The 19,326-nt window shown below is 37.5% G+C and overlaps 1 protein-coding gene across 1 annotated transcript; it reads left to right on the top strand.

Moving 5' to 3' along the window:
• Positions 1 to 276: 276 nt before the first annotated feature.
• LOC137261341 (membrane-associated tyrosine- and threonine-specific cdc2-inhibitory kinase-like) lies at positions 277 to 19,002 on the top strand. The gene is made up of 16 exons (XM_067799083.1): positions 277 to 528; positions 1,214 to 1,343; positions 2,207 to 2,304; positions 2,892 to 2,974; positions 3,107 to 3,232; positions 3,826 to 3,901; positions 5,142 to 5,264; positions 6,024 to 6,118; positions 6,949 to 7,055; positions 8,740 to 8,843; positions 9,355 to 9,396; positions 10,230 to 10,395; positions 10,540 to 10,639; positions 14,361 to 14,465; positions 15,518 to 15,665; positions 18,502 to 19,002. The coding sequence occupies exons 1-16, from the start codon at positions 439 to 441 to the stop codon at positions 18,532 to 18,534; spliced, it is 1,626 nt and encodes a 541-aa protein (XP_067655184.1). The 5' UTR covers positions 277 to 438; the 3' UTR covers positions 18,535 to 19,002.
• Positions 19,003 to 19,326: the final 324 nt, after the last annotated feature.

The following is a 19,326-nucleotide window of genomic DNA, read 5'->3' as shown; positions in this document are numbered from 1 at the left end:
ACAAATAATCGCAAATAATATTTCTTTTGAAGTAACCGTTTCGTGATTTTACACAAATCCGTTAAGTCGCGGCCTGTGATTGGTTAGACACATGATTCGCCGCGGATCGATATATGAGAAGTTTAGTTTTTAATTCTGGATACGTTTAATTTCAGTCAGATATATATTGCCTCGGTGAATTTGTATTTTAAACAACTACGTTCATAATGCGAGTTTTATATCATAACTTAAAGCATCCAAATGTCATTTTCAACCAATGAAATCTCCTGGCTCGAAACAGCGAAAAAGACCGCGAAATAAGCAGTCGGAAAATAAACACTCTGGCTGGGATGCAAGCAAAGTCTACTTTGATGTCCTAACGAGGAGATGCGACAGCCTCTCGTTAATTAAGTTTAGGATGTACTTAAGTTACCAACTGTACGAAATACATAGAAATAGATGACTAAGTGGAAAATGGATGCGGCTTTTTCCAGCCCAAGACCAACGCCTCAATTTTTTCAAGAACTGCAGACGTTCTCAACGAAAAAGGTTTCATTTTCCTCATCAAGTTTGACATGAGTCTTGTCTGTTGGTAACCACATAACAATGCTAACGTTGCATGATTACGTAACCTTTACCCATCGTCTGCCTACAACATAAACCGTTTAATGGCAGTGTTTGGCTCAGTCAAACAATTTTGACAGCTGTCATTTTTTAGTTGTCTTCCCCGGGTGACATGATCTAACATAATGGCTGCTCAATAATGCTAGAACCTTTATCCGGAAACTCGTTTACGTTATGGGCAAACTTCAACTTCTTTGAGAGTCCTGTTTTAAAACTAAAGTCACACACTAATTTGAATCCCTATGACCAGTACCAGTTCTTTTCTCGTCCTCATTGCTGACTTTGCTGTCCAAAGATAATGATTTGTGTGGATAGAGTTATATTGTGGTTTCTCCAGACTGTGTTAAAGACACCTGTTCTTACATTTGCATGATAGGTATTCTCAAGTAATAATATGGACCATGAATCAAGAACCAATCAGCAATGATTGCTTTATTGTCAATACAATACTACTAAGTTATCCTTGTCCACCAGAAATTCTTACCTGAATGGTCTACAAGTACACACCAGCTATAATAACACGATTATATCCGTTAAGTCTTGAGATAGTTTGATTGATGGTATATCACCTTTGTCTCAATGATCCCATTGATCTTGCATTGCAATCTAGCAAAGAGGAACACCACGTGACTCCCTGCCTCCAAAACCACCAGTGAAGAGTGCACCTCCTGTCAGTAGAATCTTCCCTCACAGACCAGTGCAGAGAGCCCAAGTTGTGTCTTTCCGAAGAGAAGAGAACTGTATCCATTCCACATACATAAGTTGCTCTCAAGACAGAGAGTCTCATACATTAAGATACAGACTTATCATTGATTTGGATTTTTAAATTCTACAGAATTAGTTAATTTTGATATTCTTAGGAATTTGCTTGACATGTTTATCGTTGAATTTTGTGTTTTAGAAATGTTTGAAAATATGTTTCAGAAAAACTGTCTTCATGCATAATTGATAAGAAGAAGCACAAGGAGTTAATCTGAATAGAAGGTTTGAGTTGGATATACAAATCCAGATAAATAGCAAGTGAGAACACTGTACCACTAATGGATACAAAAGGACCGAGATGTGAACATTTTGTGTGTTTTGGTACGACAATATGGTCCATGATGGACCAGTTATTTTGTTCCTACAGGATGATTAACTATATTTCCATGTACAATTATGACTAGTATAACATGTATGGAATGAAGTGTTGCAACATGGGTTGGTCAACCCTCAGTGTTTGTTTGTGTACCCTGTTGCCAACCAGAAGTATCAGACAAGTTCCCACAGTTTGTTGTTTTTGGAGGGTAACACGCTTGTAAACAGGGTACATTGAGTGGCACAGACAATCAGAATACAACATTTATTTCTGAAGTAAGATAATGCCAGGTATCTTACCTGTACACCCTGTCAAACACTTTGCACTCTTGTACATTTGTATTAACATTAATAACAACTAGCTGGAATACTGCCGAATGTGGTGTAAAAGCTCACAAGCTCTCTTGTATTTGGCAAAGGTGATTGTAGTTATTGAGGTCATTATTTACACAGTTTTGAGGTACAAATTCTTCATTGGTAGTGCAAAATGTGCTGTCATTGTTACCTTTCCTTGACCAGAACCTAGCATTCCTCAGCACCAAGTACAATGAGCACTGCCGGGATCTCTACTTCAACCAGTGCTTTGAAATAATTTCCAAGCTTGGAGCTGGTTCATTTGGAGAGGTAATGAAGTCATGTCACAGACCATCACAGTGCCAGATGCCTCTACATTTTATGTATGATCTTTGGGTTAATTTTAAGATTAATAAGTATTCATCAGGTATATCATAAGCAGCCATGAAGGTCAAGGTGAAACCTGGCCTTCAGTAACCCATGGTTGTCGTAAGGGGCTACCAATGGTATAGTGCTGACTTGGTTGACTCAAGTCATTGATTCCCAATTCCACATATGGATGCTCATGCTGTTGATCACTAATTTGTCTGTTCCACACTCGATTATTAACAGACTGCCACCCTATTGTTGGAATAATGTTGAGTGTGGCGTTAAAACTTAAACTCACTCACTATGTCATACATTTTCCTTTGTTCAATATCTGATCATGCCCTAGCTTGTCCAGTGTAGTCAGGACCACTAGGAAATACAACTACTTGTATTGAACAACATATGTGACTACTTTGGTATGAATATTTTTGACAAGCTGGAATTAACTCATGGGGTAGAGCCATGTTTGTTTATAGACCTTAACATTTGCATTCACACCCAAATTATTTGTCAGTTTTCCTCACACGAATAACCACTCTGTGTTCAAGGTTTTCAAAGTGCGCAGCAGGGAGGATAGCAGGTTGTATGCAGTGAAGAGATCGCAGGAGAGGTTTCGGGGAGAATCCGACAGGTGAGGCAACTTTGTGGTAATTATGTTAATCAGTCTACTTTTGAGGACATTTTCATCTACAGCTGTGAAAGTTGCCATTGTTTTAAGTATCAATCAGAATCATCAGACACTTTAATTATTCAATGGCTGCAGGCGCAGAAAGTTAGAAGAGGTAGCCAAACATGAGAAGCTGCCACCTCATCCAAACTGTGTCCGGTTCTTCAAAGCATGGGAGGAAAGGCAGCATCTGTACCTGCAGACTGAGCTCTGTATGTTAAGGTAAGGAGTCTTTATCTGTTCTGGACTCCATGTTCAGAACTCACCCCACCAACCTCTCATGTTGTACCTTCTCACTCAATGTCGGTGTATTTTCATTTTGCAATTCAATTCCTTATGGAGTCAACCTGAGCTTTCTCTTTGGCCAGTTCTGTCAGGGACTGTGGGTTGCTTGTTGAATCTCACATTGACAGTGTTTTTCAGTTATGGTTTGTCAAATCCATAAGTACTGACGGATGACTTGGGTTTCTACAGTCATCAGTGTAAAGGTATTGAGTCTAAAGCAATGCAAATTACTGTGCAAAATGAGTTCCTTGAAAATGTATGGATCCACTGTTTGTGGGTTTGAATCCCAAATCGTAAATTTGTCATCATGTCAGGATCATTAATATCATCCTTACCTGGTGTCATCTGCATCTTGTGAGCCCTCTAAGTAGCCAGCCTTCATTGCAACTTCAGTCAATCATTGGTGATTTCAATTTTGCTACTTTTTGCCAGTAATATTATTCATACATGATTTTCATCTATTTGCAGTTCATACAATGATACCTACATGTACATGTTTGTGAATTTTGACATATACACTTTCTTTGCAGCCTGAGTAACTTTGCTGACTCAAATCATGAGATTACAGAGACAACTATATGGAACTACTTGGTTGATCTTCTTATGGTGAGACTTCTAATAGCATACTCAACTAGGGACTGTGCTGTTGGTGTCATCAGCCATAGTCCATCATGAAAGACTACAGTCAAGTAAACATTTAGTACAAAACCCATTCTCGATATTTACAGCATGTCAGAAAACTTAGCTGCTCACTTTTAAAGTAAACCATATTGAACATGAGCAGAACTGGTATGTGTATTGATACTGTTAAAATTTGCCATGACAAAAGGTATTAGAAATCCCCTGAGAACCAGCAAAATATAACACTGAGAAGTCTTAAGTTTTTCAATAATTTGTATTCAGCAAAGGCAGCAAGATACAAAGGTACCCAATAGAGGTTTCATGTACAAAGCAACTGAGTCAAGTCTAAAGTAATGGGTCACAAATATAATGTCAACTCACAGAAGTCTTAGTGTGAGAGTGAGAAACAGTTTTACTTAGTGTAACACAGTGAGCGGTCAGGCAGCGGTTATGTAGGTTGAACATTGACAAAGGCAGGCAGATAAATATACTCCAGTTAATCTGTGTGTGTCTGTGTCAACACGACAAGCAGCTGTTATATATAAAGTCACCGACTCATGAATGTTCGAGCACGTACGACCATCGCCATCAACATAGAATTCTCTAGTAGTCTCCCAGAAGTAAACAATCAAGGTAGGCAACTCTAGAGCACTTCCTTAAAGGCCTGCTGCCAAAATACTAAAAGCACTGAACATTTATGATACGAAATGTGACCCATAATAATTATCACTTTAAACTTGAAAGATTGTGAACCAAATAATAATTATTACAAAATTAATAATACAATTTACAGAAAATACAATTTCGTAACAGTATAAATATGTATAATGTTACAATTGAGAATGAGAAGCTACCTGTAGGATATTTCTACGGCAACCCATACAAGAAATGATGAAATTGATTGGGTTGTTGACATGGTTGATATGTCCTGATTGCATAATTGATTACTGGTTAGCTGGTCTAGCCTGTAATGAGCATAGTTTTGATATCTTTGTGTGCCTCATTCAGTGTCAACAATTGTCAATATCTGTATTCAACTTTGTTATGAAATTGGAAGGAAAGTTAAATTCATTTGTGTTATCCAAAGTTATGCTTAACTCTTCACATCAATTATCCATTCACAAAACAAGAGCAGGGTTTGCAAGTGGGAGCCCGAACCTAATAACAGGTTGTTCCTTATGTGCTCATGTGTTTGGTGTGATGTGTCAGTGGCATTGTCTTCCAGGCAGTGAAACACCTCCATGAACACAACCTCATTCACATGGACATTAAGCCAGACAATATCTTTGTCTCTTTTGACGGAGTCTGCAAGCTAGGAGACTTCGGATTAGTGCTAGATTTATCCAAGGTAAGTCATTATGTTATTTTTGACATGACTTACATATTTGCCAATCCCTTAAATCTGAAATGTTGACAGATTCCTGTTTATAGATATCTTTTTTGTCAAGCATTCTCACTCCCAAGGAGACCATGGCTGTGTTATCATTTAAGCGTTTTATTAGTGTACTTGTATCAACGAGTAAAGTGAGTCTTCTTCTTGTAAATAGATATTGCAAATTTGAAAGATCTAAATGTATTCTGATCAGTGAATTTCCTGTATTGGCCTTTAGCAAGGATACCATCCTGAAGGTCCAGGTTAGATTTGATCTTCCATTGCCCATGCTATGATTAACTTTATCGGGTGGTCAGGCTAGCTGACTTGGTTGACATATCATCATACCCCAAGTGCTTGAATCAATGCTCATGCTGTTGATTACTGGATTGTCTTTTCCAGACTTTATTATTTACAGACCGCCAGCATATTTCAAGAATGTTGCTGAGTTTTGAGTAAAACTGATTGGACTCACTTGCTAACAAGGAAACAATCATAAGATAATGTTGAAATCAATAGGAAGTGACAGTGATGTTAAGATTATTTATTCAGTTATCTACAGACCGCTCCCATATAGCTGGAATATTGCTGAGTGTGGAGTAAAACTGAACTGACTCACTTGCTAACAAGGAAGCAAACATGAGATAATGCTGAAATAAATCTATGGAGCCACATCTGTTTACGTAGAAATTTGAGTGAGAAGTGTAAAACAGTAGAAGACACTTACTGTTGTAGAGCCTTGATATGTCTGAAGCTCAAGAAGGGGACCCCAAGTACCTCTCCCCTGAACTCATGGAGGGCAAGTTCGGAAAACCTGCTGACATTTTTAGGTAACATTCATTGGATACTAGAGGTAACTATTGAGGGGGAATAGTGATAGTCTGTTGCAACATACTATTGAAATAGTCTTTTGTGACCAGTCATTCCAATACTGTTGCAGTAGGTTTTGTCTCTCTTTTAATTGTCTCATTTGATTCTGAAGTCATTTCCGAAATGAATGTATACTGTATCAAACATAAACAAGTTGAAGTAGTTTCAGTTCCTTTTAAGAACTGACTGGAAGCTTGATACTCAGATCAAGCAAACAGTTAAAACAAACCCAATGGAGCTGCAAGTCTGCACCCAATTTCCTGTATTTTGTTCTGAACATTTATCAACGGAAGTCAATTGCTAAATATGTTTGACTGGTATTTTAGAAGCTGAAGCACACAACTCCTGCTTGACAATGATGCAAGAAACTGTATGGAAACATCACACTCACGAAATTAAAAAGTTGATATTCATAAAATTTGTTCTGTACAGTTACTAAACTGTTGACAGTTATATACAATTGGTACATGGATAGTTTTTCGCTTCCATCAATTAATTAGTATTGGTGACTCAGCAGTTGCAATCTATCAAAAGCTCAATGCATCGTTGCAGCCCTACTGGATATACGTCTCATTTGTTATGTATCAACATGGTGACATTTTGGTATGTTATGGGGAGGTCTTAAGCAGCTGTGGTCAGTTTTAAGACAGTAAATGGTATGGTAGTCTCAAGGATTGGTTTGATCTTGCAGACATTGATATACTTCTTTTCAACAGTTATTGAGGGATTAGTTTTACTGTTATATGTTTTGAAACTGGTGTCATAACTGTGTTAACTGTTCTTATTATAGTTTGGGAATGACGATGTTAGAAATGGCAAGTGATCTTGACCTACCTCGTGGAGGTGAAGGATGGCATATTCTCAGAAGAGGAATCCTACCTGAAGAATTCTTGCGGGGTAGGAATATTGATTAGTATATGACAGATGAAATTTCAAATGTATTATGTACCAGTTAAGTAACATATCAATATGTAAAGAATCAGGATCTTCCTAAAAATTCTACTTGTGGAGATACTCACAGAATTGGTCTTCCATAACCCATTCTTGTCCCAAGAGGCGACTTACAGGATTTGTTGGTTAGGTTCACTGGCATCGTGGACACATTCATCATATTCCAATTGTACAGGTAGATGTTTATGCTTTTGATCACCGAATTGTCTGGCCCAGACTTGATTATTTACAGACTGCTGTCATATTGCTGGAATACTGCAGAGTACGGCATTAAACAACAACCAACCAACCTTTTAAAACAAAACTGATGTTAAACAAGCATTTTGTTTATGTGTTCACCTGTTGTGAAGTACTGAAATGGGGATTCTGGTTGCTAACTGCTCCCCAGCATCCAGTGTTGGTAGAAGAGGTAACCAGGGCCCACTTGCACAAAGCAATCTTAGCGTTACGACTGTCTTAAGCCTATGTTGAAGAATGGGCGTTACAATCATTGTAGCGCTAAGATTGCTTTGTGCAAGTGGGCCCAGATGAATCGGGTGATCTGAATTCATGCCCTTCTTATGTGATCTGGCTTGGAATTGTCCTTCAGCAACTCATTGTCATTGTATCCCAACTACATAGATCAACTACATAGATTGGTGCTCATGTTAATTACTAGATTGATGCTCACAATCTTGATCACAGGCTTGTCTGATAAGACAGGATTATTTACAGCTGCTGTCACATAGATGTAATATTGCTGCGCGTGTTGCTAAACAGCAAGCAAACAAATGTCTTGCAGTAGATTCTTGTTTTGATTCCAGCATTGGTACAATATGATATCCTTTTCAAGTCTGCAAAAAATCAATTGCGTGGCTACAGTACTTACACAACACGGCTTAGAGAGATCAGTCAGGGCAGTCCATCCAATACAGTGTTAATTGTCCAACTCGTTTCAGAAAACATTGTCGAAAAAGTGTTTTTGCTAACAAAAGAGGACAAATGGAGAGAAGCAGGCTATTTGGATTACTGTTGATGGAAACATTATTGCTATCATAAAAGACTTCAGTTTGTTAAAGAAGAAACATCATTCCAGGAGGAAATTTACTGTGGGGATATTTCTCTGTTTACACTTTCAGCCAAGTAACATAACCATGGTAACAGGTAAATTTCTATAAATGGATTTTGTTACACAAAATAATGTGAGAAAGCTTCTTTCAGTTTACCTGTGAGGGGATTCATTTGTAAGTCCAGGATTCACACTGGTAGACGATGAGACTTCAGTTGACTTATCATGACTGGATATGTTGATGTTTCACATCTCTGTCCTTACTTAGGGATTAAGTTCACCTTGGACTCTTTCACACAACTTATTTGCTTGCTTGCCACAAAAGGCAACTATGCTTGTTGTAAGAGGCAACCAACGGGAGTCAGGCTCACTGACTCGGTTGACACAGCATCGGTTCCCAGTTGCACAGATTGATGCTTGTACAGTTGATTGCTTGATTGTCTGGTCCAGGCTTCATTATTTACAGACCGCCACCATATAGCTGAATATTGCTGAGTGCGGCATAAAACTTAAGTCACTCAGTTATTCTTTCTTGACCACTAGGACAGAAACACTCACTGACCTCTTTTCAATACCTTACAGACAAGACATTTGACCTGAAGTATGTTATCAGTCAGATGTTAGACCCAGACCCCAAGAGCCGACCCACTGTAGATCAGCTGTTAGCATTTCCATGTGTGCGCAAGGTAAGAAATAAAAAATTAAAGCACATGTCTAATATGATGCCTGCATTCTGTCAGCTACTGAGAGAAATGATAAACTCCACTTTTGTTTAAATATTCATAATTATAAAATGTAGGTGTGAATATTTTTAGCTCAATTCTTACCTAACTTGCAGTATACTAAATCTGTATCTATGAATACATTGTTGAGAAGTATAATTATTTCCTTGTACAACTATTAGGGAATGATTCTGTGGGATTTTTTTTTGTTTCACCTGATAGTTGAGTGTCAGCCATGTGTCTGAACTATGAGATTTTCAGAAAAAAATTATCAGATATTTCTATATTATTACATAGTGTAAGCATGCATAAGTAATAGGAATGTCTCCCCATGTTAGAATTTTATTGGGATATTTTGTATTTCAGTGGGTAAAAATCCCATGTGATCCCTGAGATTCTGACTGTAGTTTACTGTATAGAGTAGATTTCACTCTAAATTTCTGTTTTCTTTGACATTCTGTAGTCTGTGTTTTAGGTGTGGAAAAGAAGAATGAGGGACTACATGATCAAAAGTGCTGTAAGTGCTTTTTTGTTATGTTTGAGATATTGATTGCCAGTAAGGTCAACTGATTGTAGTCTAATTGACAACGAGACCTCTTGAACTCTTTTCAGACGTCTTGTGATAGGCTTAGAAACAATGTCGTAAATAGATGGGTAACACCTGAACAGATTTATCTGGGCCTTGTTTGTCGTCACAAGTGGATATTTGAAGTTTACAGTAAATGTCAGTGAATTTTCCCCACTGTATTGAAACACTTATCAAGGAAACATTCTTGTTATGTTGTATTTACCTGTATAACTAACACCGTCTATCAAAGGTGAAAGAAAAATCTGTACGAATGCACTTGTTTGCTACAGGTAGACTGGCGATTAACCACATGCAATACATGCTGACCATGGCGTGAAATCAATACCGCTACCATTTAACATGTGTCTTGTAGAGACACCATCATGACACGATTCACACAAGGAAATTGAACTTTTCAGTATTCAGACGACAACCTGTTTCCCTCTTGTTTCGAATGGAATGCCCTTGAGGGGCTTCCCATGTATGCAAATTGGGGTCATTTGTCAGGTCGTGGCTCAAATTTGTCAATCAGTAATACATCATGCCAGAGAGTAATTAGCTACTTTTATGATTATGAAGCTGTAAATGTTAAATCACACACCAACTAAATGATAAAGACTAGTCTTAGATGAGGTGAATATGCCAGTACATATTTGAAGAAAGATACTAATTATGGCAGTGATAATCAAGAATATAATATATGCCTGAATAGTTCATGATTCACAAAATTTGTCAGACAGTCGTCAGTATTAACATTCATGGTTACATGCATCTGCTGGCAGGTATCTCAAGTGAAAGCTTTCTTCTCCTCATTCTGGCACGGTTTCCTGTTCCTGGTGTCCATGCTGTTCTTCCCAGTGACAAGGTTCTTCCCAAGCAAGACTTCCCGTATTTCACTTCCCAGTGACAGCACTCAGTCATCCCATGCAGACCACAGCATCTCAGATGGTAGGCTGTCCACAAGATCTGGTCACTATAAAGTAAAGTGAATATGCCTCAATATATAGTGTGAAGTTTTTATGCTTGATGTGAATGCCTTGGATCATGTTGATAATTCTAGATACTGATTCAGTGATGTGAAACTATTTCCAGATGACTGTTTTGATGATTATGACATCAGCATCACCAACAACTCTGTTGCAACACCCTTGGACTGTTCGTCTTCATCACAGGAAAGCTTTGCTATCCCTTTGTAAGTAAACATTGATGTGACAGTAAATTTAGATTTGTTGGAGATAGATTGGCATAGGCGGCTGTAAGAGTGTTTAGATTGATGGACTTGCTTATCATTAGTTTGAATGTATTGTTGACGATTGTTTGCTTGCTCGGGGAATCGCCATCACTCTTAGCATTCCTCCAAGTTTGCACTAACGTGTCTTGACTGCATGAAAGTTGTTCATAGGCGTTTGTTTTCCTTTTCCTGACTCATGCTGTATTGTGATGAAGGAGAGAGTGTTGCGAGTTCCCCATGAATTCTTATCCTGACTCATGCTGTATTGTGATGAAGGAAAGAGTGTTGCGAGTTCCCCTTGAGTCACATGGGACTCATTTGGTGGGAAATGGGAGGCCACTCGCTAGGTGAGTGATTTTGCGATTCTTCAGGAAACTTAAGGGATTCAAGTTTTTACATGTTGAAAGGAGAAGGAGGTAAGCAGTGCAGCATGAGTCAGAATAAGTATGGGTGCAAATAGGCTTTTTACTGGCCCAAGTCGCCCTAAAACTGTAAAACCAACCACCACCTGTCAGAATAAGTATGAAATGTCCATTTTATCATTAAAAAATACATTTTGTCTCATTAGTCCATTTTAACATGTTTCTACAGGCACCCATGAGAGATGAGTTTGATTTCTACAGCAACTTATTCTTCTTGTGCCCAGAGTTTGGAAAAGCAGGAAACATAGAAATTAACATGTGTGTTAGTCTTCCATCTAATTCCCGTTTCTGAAACAAGTTGTCAAGTTGGACTTAACTGAATATGAGAGTAGGGATCATATCCAGAGAAGAACTCAAAAACAATTAAATATTTGGGAATGAAACTTGTAGTATACATCAGCCAAGTAGTGTTCTTAATGATTTGGAATTTCTACTTTATTTCATTTTTTAATGTTATCTTAAAAATTAGAATTTTCTGAAAGTGAGGATAGTGTTGATTTTCAGAGTAAGACCATTGAACATTTGTAGATGTAACTTGATACCGAGACGAGTCTAGTTTTGATTTGGAATATTACAGATGAAAAATACTGATAAGGATGTTTATTTCTACACTGAACTGGAAGTATTCAATTGGAATGAATAAATCTGGGTTGTAGTGAACCAATACCTATTTTTGAATTATGTCCTATCAAGGTGGTCTAATATTTGAGGGGTAAAGCTTTGGTTGATGCATGAGATCATGTCACGTGCAGTGATGTATAAATGTAGTTCAGTGGATTGAATGATTTATGCAACCTGTAGTTTGGTTTAATTTACTTCCGTGTTACATTGTTTATAAGACACACTCGTTTTCAAATAGCACTAACCTTACAGGTCACATGCAACGTAAAACACATCTTTGCAGATTCTGATACCTTTCTGTATGCACTTACCGAAACAAATCATCAAAAATGCCAATTCAAACTATGAAGTTGATAAAAAAAACTGTATGAAAAAAAGTCCGCAAAATCAGATTTCAAACGATTCACTAATTACCCCAGTGCTGGGGGAAATGAGTGTACTGTGCTCATAACGCACGCGCTGTAAATAGGTTCGCGGAGGTTGAAACAGTATGCCTGCCTGGAGTATGAGGTCATGAGCCGTTGTCTAATCTTGGTTGTGTAAAAGAAAAACATGTGATAAGCAGACTTTGTCATAGAAAACTCAATGTCTGGTTTATTGACACATATGTCTGCCTGTCTGTTTGCTAATGACAATATGCAATGCACAACTTGAATCACTGACCACATACAGTTAACACCTATCGGGCGTTTAAGCCATAAACAAAGACAGGTCTAAGCATATCGGCAAATGAACCAGTGGCCAATGAAAAACTGTGTTAGAATTGAGTGCACACCCACCAGCTCTCACTGGGTTCTTCTTTATCACAGCTGCTTCGTTTCAGGGGAGGTAAACCCAAGTACAATATATCTCTCATTTGATTTGCGACTGTGCGATTATAATTTTGTTTATTTGTATTTTGTTAATCAGCAATGCATTTTATATATCATGAATAAGTGATAACTTAATTATGTTTGAATTTTTTTTGTTGCATGTGACCTTTAAGAATTTAAGAATTCACAGAAGGAATAAAGTGCACAGTGTTGGTATATGTGCAGAATTTAGCATTAAAATATGCCCGACAGGCCCAGTTACTTATCTAGGTTATGACATTTCAAATTTTATTTTGCAAATGTCTCAATGGCATGGTACAAAGGAATCCCTGTTTCTGTACGATCATGTCCATTAGTCTTTTTCAACATGTGTGAGAAAGGTTTGTTTAATGGCTAAAACATATGTCTAATGCAACATGACTTCATTAATAGCAGAGATTATATAGTGGGGGAGAAAAAACTGCTTGAAAAGCCCCTGAACGTATGCCACGAGTCATTACGTAACCAGTGTATCCAGTATGGAGGCAGCTTAGTATTTAAGATTGAGCCCGGTTTATTTTCAACAGCTGATTAAATTCGCTGAGTGTTGTGACAGCTGAAATCCTGCATGTAGAAGATAAGTTAACTATTTTGTCACTTCAGTTCAAGTCAAATAATTGGTATTAGTATCAGTTTTAGGACAGTAGATTTGTAGTAAAGTTTCAAGTCAGTATGTTAAAGCTCACTAGCATCCATTCTCGATTCACCACGAACATAAACTAAATTGTGCCGATAAAAACTCCTTTCACACATTCACTGAAGTTTTAGAAGTTAAACGTGCCTTTAGTTGAAAGGTATTTGCAAGTACTAGTGATAGTTTTATGACTTAAATAAATTGTTAGGGTATATTTGAGGTGTGTGAAAAATATGACATATTGCCGATCTGTTCTGATCCGCCATTGAAATGCTACATGCCGTTGTTTGACTGTTTCTAGTTATTTCTTCAAAAACATCTTTCACATTCACCTGTAATTCTTATGAGGGGAATATGCAATAAGGTGAAATGTGTTTGCAAGTAATAGTGATATTTTCTTTTGAGGTTTATGAAAAATGAGACATGTCACTGATCTGATCTGATCCGCCATTGATGCTTGAAGGTTATGGATCCAAAACTTTGTTCTTTCTTGTTGATCTTATTATTTGACAAAACTGGAAAGGTGTTTACAAATCATTAAAATATTGTTTTGCTCAACCATTCAAAACTGGATTAGAGTTTAACACTCAGAGAAACCTTTTTCGTTCGGAAATATTTCGTTTCTCATTCCAAAGTCACATGAATGCATCTGAATGTTTCACTTCCAGCTGCACCAAAAAAGCAATCTGACCTTTCATTTCAAAACAGTTTGTAATTTATGATCCTAAACTTACTGAAACAAAATGTAAATTCAAATTTATTTGGCTGTCCCTTTATCATTGGCTTGGCTATGATTCAAAAGGTTGCAGAATGCTTTGTCATGTGTGCAGATCCAGCAAACTTAATCATTGAACAGTTCATTTTAATTTGTTTGTCAAGTTTCTTTTTGTTAAAGTATTTTCACCATGAAAAATGTACTCTTTTGGGAGCAGTTAAGCTTAAGTATTGGATTTGGGAAGGTTTTCAGATGTCACCATTTCAATTTCACATGAAAATATCAAAATTCGCTCCCTCGAACAACATAAGGTTGTTAAGTCCGCTGTGCACATGAACTCGGTGGCAAGACTTATGGCCCACTACAAAGAACCACTGTTAGCCCATAGTCATAATTTTCCAGAGGGCTCCCTCCTGACACACATGCGGTCTGTTTTCAGCCACCCAGCACCAAGGCGAGCATTCACTACCCCAGTTCTCAGACATCGACCAAACAATGTGCCTACCCCACTCAGCTCTTCACCAGTTGTGCCTTCCAGACAAACGTAAGTACACAATGTCTACTTCTGAGCATTTGTGGCCCTGGTGGCATTTAAGATCTGCTTGAAAAATAAACATCTACAGCTCACTGAAATATTGGGTAAGCAGCATTAAATCTGCCTGTCTACCTCAGTCACATACCATACAATAATTTTGGGGACCATATTTTCCAAAACCAAAGTCCTCTATCAAGAGTAACCATAAGCTATAGTAATAAATTAATTTTGGGCATGTAGACTTTACAATGAATGCAAAGGCAGAAATTTTCATTCTGCAGAATTACAGAAAATTGTCTTAATTTTAAAAGTAAGAAAATATTTTCCTGAATTTATGTTTTCACATTTAGCCTTGTAAATTTATTTTAATGTTTAACCTTATTAAATATTAGAAAATGACAATTGATTTGTGAATTTCTGTGACTGGGCTGATCAGTGATAAGAATTCAGTACTCAGGTTATTGATATGTCAGAAACTCTTATAAAAAAGGTTTCAGTGACCAATGAAAGACTTGCAGCAATTGAAAGATAATGTTAACTTTAGTTTGGCATGAAATGCATGTGTAGCTGGTTTTTTTATTTTTTTTTTGGTATATAGCTCTTCATCCAATGATCCAATTGATCTCAAACTTTGCAAGTGGATGCTTTGACAGACAACCTAATCATATTGTAAGTCATCGATTTTATGCCTTTGGATGAAAGAATCTGTCTATGTAACTTTCAACTAAATGAACAGCAGAACGCTGACAGCTTGCAGAGGGAGGGAGCCAATGACCTGTAATAGTGGCAGTGTTGGGTCATAAAGGTAAATGCATGTGCAGTTTTTACCAAAAAACAGGTCCACATGCATTTCATGCCAAACTATATGCCTCAACAAAATCAAACGTGTCCTTTACCAACCAGGATAAGTACTGAAGATGTTGATGATATTTAGGATAATGATGATGAGTGAAAACACACTGCCAACACATGCTACTGTTACATTAATCAAGTGCGGCATGCATACATTATGTTGTTGAATGAAGTATCCATCATCAGTGTTGTCATTGCTAATTCATCAGGAGGATTATTGGGAGTCCATGTTCAAGCCTCGACACAAGTATTGACAGTGACCGATCACTCACTCCAGTCTACAACATCGAAGGACCCTGTCTGGAAGATCTCGAAGAAATTGCAAAGCCAGGCATTGAGCCAAAAAATCTTCTAGGGGTGAGCTTGATTTATGATCTTGATTCCAAACAACACAACTAAACCATATAGCCTTAACAAGACCTCGCACTTACAGTCAGGCCTCGTTTATCCTACCACTTTGGTTTTTTATTGAATTCTTCAGACAAACAATCTTACTACAAGTCTTTATTTAACATAGTACACATCTTTATTTAACTAACATCTTGCTTAAAATAACATGACATCACATCACATCACATCACATCGGTTTGAAAAAGTCTTTGATGATTGTTGACTGAGTTGTTATTCACTGGTTGCAATTTTAAAAACAGCCCCAGGTTTGTGAGGTTGCTGACACATCGTCAATGTGAAATCTTGCCTGATTTGATGTTAATGTCTGTCTGGCTGGTGTATTCTTCTCACAATCTTCCTATTCTTTATCATCACTTGGATTTTCTTGTGAAACAGTGCTGATAATGTCCTCATCCAGTTTCCTCATTGTGACTGTTATCAACATATTCACACATGGTGATGGGCATGATCTCAGTCTGGCAAGCATTTGCACTGATTCTGACTGAACCATGTCATCTTCTAGATCATCGTTGTTGTCGCTTTCATCTGGAATGATGTTCACATGTCTGTAACAATTTGCAATTGTCTTTGAAGTGACCACTTCCCATGCCAACTTGACCATGCGCAGTGCTTGTCTCAAATTCACAGTAGGGGTGCCATCATGTTCTATTCAATCCAAGAAATGTTTAACCTCATTTTTTCTGTAATGTGCTTGAAAAGTCTGTATGATCCATGCATTCATTGGCTGGATGTATGCAGTTGTGTTGTGTGGCAGGAAAGGAACAGTCATGTTGGTCAGTTTCAGATTTTTGCAGGTTTGACTAGTTGCATTGTCAACAAGCAAAATGACCCACCTTCCATGTGACCTGACCTGTCGATCAAATCACAGAAGCCAATCACAAAACAGCGTTGCTTTCATTTTCGCTTTTGTGTTGTTTCTATATTTTGCATATAGCTCAGGATTGAAATTGCTATCAAAACAACTGGGCCCATGGGACTTGCCAATAACAAAAGGTTTGACTTTTACACTTCAAGTAGAATTAGCACAGTGCTACAGTGATCCTTTCCTTTGACCGCATAGTTCCACTTACAGGTTGTGACACCAATGTGTGATTAGGTCCCAATTCACAGAACACCCCAGTTTCATCAGTGTTGAATATATCTTCTGGGTCATATTCATGGAACACTCTTTTAAATTCCTCTTGACCTGTTACAACAAATCTTTGTTGGCTCTAGCTACTTCACCTTGGAAATTCTTTTTTCTTTTTTCTTTTTCTGACACTATGATGATCTTTGAAATGCATGAGCCAGCCTCTTCAATGGGTGAAGTCAGAAATATGCACTTTGACACCAATTTGTTTATTTTGTGGTGGGGAAAACGGGGAGGGTTCCTGTGGGTGAGTGTGATAGTATGTCCCCTTCAAAAGAAGGGAACTTAAGGGATTTCAGGTTTTCCACTATCATCGCATAAGGGGAAGAGATAAACAAATAAGCACGAGTCAGGATAAGAATGAAATATCAGTTTTGTTCAGAAATTTACATGTTTTTTCTGTTAACATTTCATCATTACTGGCAAAATTTCTAGTGTTAACATCACTTAGCCAAAGATAAAGTGCTTCCTCAAGTTTCTGGTCTTTTGCATTTCTTGAACTAGTCAACTCGTGAAGGTACCGGGGGTAGAATAGGCCTTCAGCTGACTTGGTTGACACATATCATCAGTTCCCAATTCTGCAGATTGATGCCCATGTTTTTGATCACTGGATTGTCTGGTCCAGACTGGATTATTTACAGACCACCACCATATAACTGGAATATTGCGTAAAACTCACTCACTCTTGAACTAGTCAAGTCAGCCGAATCAGATGGAGTCTCAAGCCATTTTACTTTTAATATGACACTGATAGTTGTCTTCTAATGCTATAGCTGAAAGGCGTGGTAAAATGGTCTTTTATAGTGTCCAAACCAGCTTTGGGATTAGCCTCTTTGTAAATGAAAATTTATTTCTTTTTCTAGGCTGTAATGGCAGAATGTTTACATGTAGCAAGCGTACTACCCATCTTGCACTAATGCACAACAAATGACCCCTCTGTCTTTATTTATGCTTACTCAATGACAATTCAAATCAGTGTCAACTCAGTGTCAAGCTTTAATTGTTTCTTTTCTGATTAACCTACAGGGCCTGTGATAAATATTGAATAAACAATGAATTGACTAGCAGCCAGCATAATGTTTTGACAAGCAGTAGACATGATAGACTTTGTGTTTTGATACCTCGCTGAGAACAGACCTTGGGTTTTCATAGAAGATTGATCAAATGTCAGTGCAATGAGCACTTTTGAGGAGCGGTAAACTGTACTGTTAGCAATACAATCAGACAAATAGCCACAAACATGTACATGTGTATGAATAAAAATATCTTAAGAACTGTTGGCTAGATTCTTTTCATACTTCGTAAAATATTTGTTTGTTTAAACAGCTACAGAGCAAGATATCAAGAGAGGTTGACTGGTCATGTTTTTGTTGACATTTAATTTCATCTTAAAGTACGACCTTCACTTTCGTTACTTTTTAAGTTTGATTTGATAATTTGTGGGAGGTTATGTTGCCTTAGTGACAAATGTTTGTTTATATGGTTACTAGATTTGAAGTTCTTTAAAACATTGCATCTCATTTGCACTGATGAGTCATTTTAATGATTTTGATGAAAAACAAACAAACATCAGTTGTGTCAGTGCCTGTCTGCACAATAAAAATGACACTCTGAAATATAGTGTATTTTATTCCCTGCTGTGACATTCCACAGATGTTTGAGGCTGCCAGTGATGAGGAGGATTAGATGATTGCTGCTGCTGCTGCTGCTGCTGCTGCTGCTGCTCACACTGCCTGTTGAGACCATGACTGATTGCCCGCTGTGTTCATATGGTGCTGTCTGCTGATCACTGCCTCTACTGCTGCCTTCTACACTCCTGTATTTCACTGTCTAGGATTCTCTAATTATCTGATTAGGATTCTCTAAAAATCTGTCAATGTGTGTGAGTTAAAGCATTTTACCCCATAAGGTATCAAGTTGACATGGATTTGTTTGTCAGTCAACCCAAAACTGTGACGTTCCTAAAATTTGTGCCTGCCCTATTAGGTCTTGGTTTGTTACCAAAAACTATTTTACATTATTATTACAATATGACACATTTAACCATGTGTTGAAGAAATGCTGAGTTTATTTGTGTCACCATTATTAGTGAAAGCAACATTGAAATCAGACTGTTTAAAAAAATTAGTGTTTAACATCATGACTCCCAATGAAGAATTGAAAGAGGAAGTCTTATTTGGAAACAGTCTGAAATATTATGTTTGTACAAATTATATTTAATGAACGGATAAATTATCCGTATAGGTTATACTCCGAAAATATGGATGTGGAGCTGTGTGTATGATCTAATCTTGTGAAAACAGACCCACTGACCAACTCTCTTTACTCGTGTGTTATATTGGTCAAAACAGTTCTGTTTTCCATAGGTTAACTTCATCTAAACTGAGAAAATCTTTCCCACCTAATGTAATTTTAGGTCTATATTTCAGAGCTGATTGTATATGTCTATGACTCGTGGTTCTATTTATTCATAGTACA

This window comes from Haliotis asinina, chromosome 14 (genome assembly GCF_037392515.1).
Source record: "Haliotis asinina isolate JCU_RB_2024 chromosome 14, JCU_Hal_asi_v2, whole genome shotgun sequence".
NCBI lineage: Eukaryota > Metazoa > Mollusca > Gastropoda > Lepetellida > Haliotidae > Haliotis > Haliotis asinina.
This window is presented reverse-complemented; position numbering and strand designations above follow the sequence as displayed.

What these genes read in the sequence shown, in the direction of transcription:
- LOC137261341 (XM_067799083.1), top strand. Translation starts at nt 439, where the DNA reads ATGACTAAGTGGAAAATGGATGCGGCTTTTTCCAGCCCAAGACCAACG. An exon ending in ACTGAGCTCTGTATGTTAAG is followed by an intron (nt 3,233 to 3,825) that starts GTAAGGAGTCTT and finishes CTTTCTTTGCAG; the next exon opens with CCTGAGTAACTTTGCTGACT. An exon ending in AGCCAAAAAATCTTCTAGGG is followed by an intron (nt 15,666 to 18,501) that starts GTGAGCTTGATT and finishes GACATTCCACAG; the next exon opens with ATGTTTGAGGCTGCCAGTGA.